A 6461-nucleotide genomic window follows, 5' to 3' on the forward strand; every position below is an offset into this window, starting at 1 on the left:
GGAGAAATCAGCCCTAATCTTCCACATGCCCTCTTCTGAGGATCCCCTGCTCCAACCCCATTGCTGGTTCTTCTAAGGATATTGGAAAACTGGAGTTGAGAGTTAAGATTTGTGTGTTTGCCTAGAGTGAACTTAGGCAACTATAGAGAAGGTGGGATGTTACCAGGCCAAAAGGAGGAGGGAGATAAAAAGAAACCATCAGACATTGACGTAAAACTAATTCACAGCCACTGGTTTATTATTGATCACGGGGCATTTCACATCGACACTAAAATTCTTTATTGCAAGTTTTACAATAATCAAGTAAATTCAGTCCAAAAACACAATGACCATGGAGGGGGTGGGGAGTGGGATTCTACCTATAGACTGCCTCTCTGAACTGAAAGTTCATTTTAATTTTCTTTTGGCTTCTCAAACTGAACAGCTCTGAGAGGCTCTCCAGATGCATTAGCTTTGTCTGCTGTCTTCCCCCCTCTCCTCCCAGCCTCCCCCCACAACAATAATACAAAAGAACTTCATAGCTTTGTTCTCCTTAAAATGACTTCCCCCTCACTAACCTCCCCTGGTGCATTTTCAATGCAAAAGGCCTAAGGAAAGAAGGGGGGAGGAGGAGGAGAAGAAGGATGAGAATTGGCTTAAAAAATCTCTTTCCTTTATTCTTTTCCTCATTTCCCCTGAAATTCACCCAAACCAGACCATCGCACCTTGCAATATATAATTTTTGCAGTTTTTTCTTAAAAAATAAATAACCCCCCAAAATGGCCTTTAAAAAAAACCCAGCAGGTACCATGCTAAGACAACATCACATGCTTAAAAGGGTCCTTAACAGTGGAAGGGAGAGAAGGGCAGGGGGCTTGTTTGTTTATCTGTTTTGTCTGCTTGGAATTAACAAGGGATAAGGTGAGAGAAAGAGAAAACCAAAAAATATATATATATTAAATTCTATAAATAAGAGTCAATTTGTATGTGAGGGGCGGATGGGGGCATGGGGTGGGGGCAGGGTGTGAGTTTTGTTTTATAACCTGGTAATGTCCTCTGCCCGTTGCTGCTCCGGCGGCGTGGCGCTCTGGGAGTGGTCTTCAGAAGTGCCCGGGGTGGCTGCCGAGAGGGTGCTGGGCGCAGCGCCTGCCGGGGGCGCTGACCTGACTTTGGTGTTGGGCAGTCGGTGGTCCTTCTTCCATTTCATGCGACGGTTTTGGAACCAGATTTTGATCTGCCTCTCAGAGAGGCACAGCGAGTGGGCGATCTCGATCCTTCTTCTTCGGGTCAGGTAGCGATTGTAATGAAACTCTTTCTCTAATTCCAGGACTTGCTGCCGGGTGTAGGCTGTCCTCGAGCGCTTGGGTTCCCCTCCGTTATAATTGGGGTTCACTGGGGGGAATGAGGAGGGGAAAAAGCAAATAGTGGGGTTCAGAGGCAGCAGGCTCCCTGCCCCCCACCCTCACCCCAACCTCAGCTCTGTGGAACAGGAGGAAGGGGTGGTGGAAATAAAGTCATCAAGCTAAATGGGTTATAAAGAAGTTGAAGGAAGCTGGAGACTTTGTAGTGTAATAAGAGGGGAATCCTCATTGTAACGACACTGAATTATTTATGCGCCCTTAGAAAGCGAGCATAGTTTTCACACATACATAACAGATCGTAGCACATGGCTCGGACTGCCCAGAGTAGCTAAGCCATAAAATTTATGGGGGATGTAATTACCCATTCTCGCTCGTAAATCCAGTTCAATTGTGCTAACCCAGAGTCGCTCCTGGAGAGAGAGGGGGAAGGAGAGAAAGGAGGACGGGGGCCAGAGGGGGCCGGTGAGGGTGGGGAGCGCTGGGGAAGAGAGGAGGGAGGGGGAGAGCAAAAAGCAAAGTTGCCTACCCGTGCTAACGTGGATTTTTTTCATCCATGGGTAGACTATGGGTTGCTTGCTGGCGGCGCTGGAGGGATGGTCAGGGGCTGGTTGGCTGCAGGCTGGCGGGGCTGGGGACGGGGAGGCGGAGGCGCCTGAAAGAGGCGCCGGCTCGCAGAGCGGCTGTGATTTCTCAGGGTGGTGATGGCCCGCCTGGGCCGGCCCGTGGCCTCGCGAATTGCCCGGCCCCTGGAGACTGGTGCAGCTATACTGGCGCTCAGGGTAGCTAGGGCGCGGAGGCGGTGGTGGGTACAGCTCCTGGTGGTGATGCTGGAATCCCGATTCCCTGGTCCGGCCGTAATATTCCGGACTGTGTTCAGGGATGTAGCTATTTTGCGAATATTCTTCGCATGGAGGAAATTTCGGATCGATGTAGTTAGAGTCCATCAAATACGAGCTCATGATCATTAATTTCTGGAGTGGAAAATAATTTTTCTCGCTTTGTCGTTTTTCTGCTCCATAAAGCCCTCCTACTAGCTAGCGACCCTGTAAAGTTACTTTCACCATGTGACTCCGCCGGCCAATCACACGGAGCAACCCAGTCCCCGGATAAGGAACCGAATCGCTTTATTCAAAATGTATCCAATTTTTTTGTGTGTGTGGTGGTGGTGGTGGTGGTGCTAGGGTGGTGGTGATGGTGATATGGGGTTAGCTGGCAGGGGCCGGGGTGCCCCTGTGCACACCCTGCCGACTGACAACCTTTCCTTGCAAAAAGAGATGAGAAGCCTCCAGCTCCCCTCCAAAGCCTGGGCATTGGGGGGCTGTCGGGAGGCTGTGATTCAACCGCCTCGCAGGGTCTTCCCTTGGGCCTCCCGTGGGCCCCTTGGCCCTCGACTTCTGAGCTTTTCCAGAGGTCTCCATACATGGCGATCCTGTTTCAGTCTGTGTAGGTCACTGGGCAGCACCCCTCTTTCGCAGGAAAAGGTAGTTGAATGAGGACTGGAGTGGAGATTGGATGGGGAGGGACCCAGGCTAAGCCTAGGAGGCTGAAGAGCCAGGGATGCCACCCCATCCAAGAATACCAGAGTCCAGCCCCCTTCCCCAAACACACTCACCCAACCCTCTGGCCATGGGGCTGGCGAGGCAGGGTCCCAGCTGGACCGGGCAGGTAGAGGCCGCGAGATGCAAATGATTCTGACGTCATTTCTGGAGGTCTGAGGGGTACAGTCCCCGCTGAAGAGAGACAGGAAGTGGTTGGCAAAAGCAGAGTTCAGAAGCCTTGCCCTCCCCTCTTACCAAATGACCCTCCCTGTCCCAGCCCAGGAGCAGAGGATCTCTTCTACTGCTGGTTGCTGTTTCCACTTTTCATTCAGTCTGTTCTGCTGCTATGCTCCAAGACTGCTTCCTAAGGAGCTGGGGCAAGGAGGAAAGCCATCTGCCTGGAGTCAGTGCCCCATGATGGTGCCCAGCCAAGGCCCTGGGAACTTTTCCTTCTCCATCCCCACAGAGGGCAGACCTAGCTAAGAGGGAGGCCTGTGTTGTTAGGCCCCGCTTCCAGCCAGGAATTGTATCCATGAAACACATGTGTTTACATGTAAACACACATTCCCAATGGCCAGCTCCAAGCTGCTTTCCAAAAGCTGAGGGGGAGCTCACCAAGCTGGGGAAGCTGGGCAGGCCTCAGGGGTCTCCAGTCCATTTCTGCCCCCTCCCTTCTCTCTGCTATTCACCCATAAGAATGCTCTGGTGGAGGGGTGGCTGGGTCGTGGAGGAGGGAGGGGGCAAGGAGGGCTGCTTTCCAACCCCCCTCACCTAGGGGTGGCCACGTCATGCTACCAATTCCAATTAACTGATCCCATAACTCAGAATTGGGGGCGGGGTGGGGGGCTGGCAGAAGGGAGAGCCCAGGGAGGGAGCCTGGTCCCCTTGTTGTACTTGATAACAATTATAGTTTAAAATCATAGCTTGCCGAGGCTCGGCTATATTTTACTTGATAACAATAAAAGTGACACATAAAGTTAACTGTTTATGTTTTATTTATTAGACTAAATCTGCCAGCGGTGGTATGAGCGCTTGCCTCGTCGCTACAGCTTTTATAGGGCTGTAAAACGTCATAAATCAGTCTCGAGGAATCGCCCGCACTCTTTGTGTCGGCGGCAGCGCAGGGCTGGTGGCCGCTGGCTGCCTGCTCCCTCCTTTCCACGAAAAGTCGTAATGTGATTTTTTCCCTATGATTTTATTATTATGATCACCGCCGTGATTAGTCAATCTACCTTTAATTCGCCGCCCTACGCTGCCTCCTCCCAGCCCAGCCTGGTTGACACTTGAATAAGTACCTTTTAAAACGGCATAACAACTATTTGAGGGTTTAATTAGAACATCTGCAATTAAGGGAATGAGGAGGGGAAAGAGAAAAAAATAAAGCCCTTGTGAGAGGGAGACTGAAGGCAAGAAATTCTCAACCTGTCTCTCCCACCTTTGAGATACCGGAGAAGGTCCCCACTTCCAAATTAGGGCTCACCCTGAGGGAGGGAAAGAAAGAGGCTCTGGGCCACAGTCGACGTCCAAAGGGGCTGATTCTTTGCCTGGGCCCTTGACCACCTTCCTTCCTCCAATACTCAAGGCCCCTTACTCTCACCCCAAGCTCACCAGGTGCCGGGGTGGGGGTCCCTGGATGGTCCCTGGATACCCTCTTCCCTAAGATGACAGTTCCCTGCCCACCTGCCACCAGGGGGGTGAGGGAACAGGAATTCCATGAAGGTAGACCATCTCTTGGAGGAGATTCCCAAATTTCCACAGTTGGTTGAGAGCCCCTGCCCAGTCTTGTCTAGGGCTTTCTGTGTGTGAGGACTGGCTGGTTTGGTTGGAAGAGGAACTCGAGACAGTGAGAAGGGGAATGCTGCTGCTTGGTTGACAGTGATTCGGAATATGTGAGGGTTTTATTTTTTGTAATTATTGATGGTGGGTGTAAGATGATTGTAAGGTGCTGGAAGAGGGCAAAGGGAAACCAATGCCAAATGCTGAACCACAGCCCCAGACTGCCCCATGGGGAGAGCCAAAGCTCCAGGGATCTCAGGTAGAGTGGGGTGAGGGCTACTGAAGGAGGAGAAAGTCTTCCAGCCCCGCCCTGAACCTTCCTTCTGGGCCAGCACCTGGATCAGGTCGCCCCATTCCTCCTGGCCGGGAATATTCTTTTCCCCACCTGAAGAGGTGAGGTGTTGGCCTGACACTCACCTCCTACCAGCTCTGCTTTTGCCTCAACCCTCATTTTTCAATCTCTTAACCCTCTTGGGCTTGTTAGGGAGTCTTTCCCAAGGCATTGCCCATTCTACACCCCCACTCCCCAGGATTCTGAGCTCCTTCCTACAGGTGGATCGACGAAGCCGGAGCAGAAAACCCATTTCAGGCCAGTATATGTAAGTAGATACAGAGAGTCCAGATGCCTCCAAGTGAATGTCAAGTCTGTCTGTCTTTCATAATTACGGCTAACAAACATTTATGCATACATACTATTAATATTTATTAATATGTTAACTGTCTCCTTATGCATCCATAAATATGTTAGGCTATCATCCCCGGTTTGCATAGCTAATTTAACATGCTCATCCAGAAAGCAAAATCTGGGAGATTTCTCCCAAATGTGCCTACATTCATCTACATTATTTACCAAAAAATAAAAATACTCTCTTTGGGCTTCTACAGCCTAATAGCAAGGAAGTCACCTATCATATGGAGAAAATAGCAAGCTAGACTTCACCACATGCATACATACATTTTTACTTATTACCAGGACAAAAATCAAACCCCTTCGGAGGGCTTCTGCTCTTAACATTGGCTTAATAGAGGTGGTGGGGAGGACTAAAACAGCTCTTGCCTGATACGAATCCTGTATCTGGTCCTATCTCCTTTTGTGCTTTGCCCTCCTGCTTCCTGTCTTGCCAACCCAAGGATCTCTCCACCTTAGCAATGCCCTCCACCTCTCTCTATCCCCATTTCCTTTAAAAAAAATTTTCTGACCACCTTTTACCAGCTTTCAAATGCTCTGCGAATGCCCCCACCCCATCTCCTTTCTACAATCTCGATCTGGTTTCTCTTTCGGAAACATGTTTCAGTACAAAGCGCTTCCCTTCTGACACCACTGAAGAAAAATATGTGTCCATTGTGTGCGAGGCCTTATTGTGCCCAGATTACCATACTGACCGTTGGATAACCCATATTCCTCCCCTCCCCTGTAACAAGCTGCTGGCTGAGAGACCTCAGCGGCTCCACAGATTCTGTGCTGCTTTAAAATCTCACCTCTCAGACTCCCTGGATTTTCCTAGGGAGAAAAATAAATGGGAGAACCAACTCAGGATTTGGAAGGGACAGAAAAGGAAAATGAGTCATTCTTTTCCCCATTCTCAGAAGTGCAGGGGATTTTTTTTTGGTGTGTGTATGCGGGTTTTGTTGTTGTTTTTTATAGAGATTAAAAATTGCAACATATCTCTTTCCTCTTCAAATAAATTGCCTTTTAGACAGTATGCAATTGAGTAACTCATTTTTTTTCAACTTGAAAACTCTGAACTAAAACAAGACTCTTATCCCATTTTTATGCATGTGCATGTGTGTGTATGTACGTATGTAT

General features: G+C 49.7%; 1 protein-coding gene across 2 annotated transcripts; it reads right to left on the reverse strand.

Annotated features, from left to right (window-relative positions):
* Positions 1-211: 211 nt before the first annotated feature.
* On the reverse strand, positions 212-3458 carry HOXC4 (homeobox C4). Of its 2 annotated transcripts, none has more exons than XM_016142763.2 (3): positions 2953-3458; positions 1867-2241; positions 212-1371 (listed from the first exon to the last, which is right to left on the reverse strand). In XM_016142763.2, the coding sequence occupies exons 1-3, from the start codon at positions 2966-2968 to the stop codon at positions 1016-1018; spliced, it is 747 nt and encodes a 248-aa protein (XP_015998249.1). In that variant the 5' UTR covers positions 2969-3458; the 3' UTR covers positions 212-1015. The 2 variants fall into 2 exon arrangements, with proteins under 2 accessions (XP_015998249.1, XP_015998248.1); XM_016142762.2 differs by having other exon boundaries at positions 1867-2836.
* Positions 3459-6461: the final 3003 nt, after the last annotated feature.

Source organism: Rousettus aegyptiacus, unplaced genomic scaffold (genome assembly GCF_014176215.1).
Source record: "Rousettus aegyptiacus isolate mRouAeg1 unplaced genomic scaffold, mRouAeg1.p scaffold_m13_p_2, whole genome shotgun sequence".
Lineage (NCBI taxonomy): Eukaryota > Metazoa > Chordata > Mammalia > Chiroptera > Pteropodidae > Rousettus > Rousettus aegyptiacus.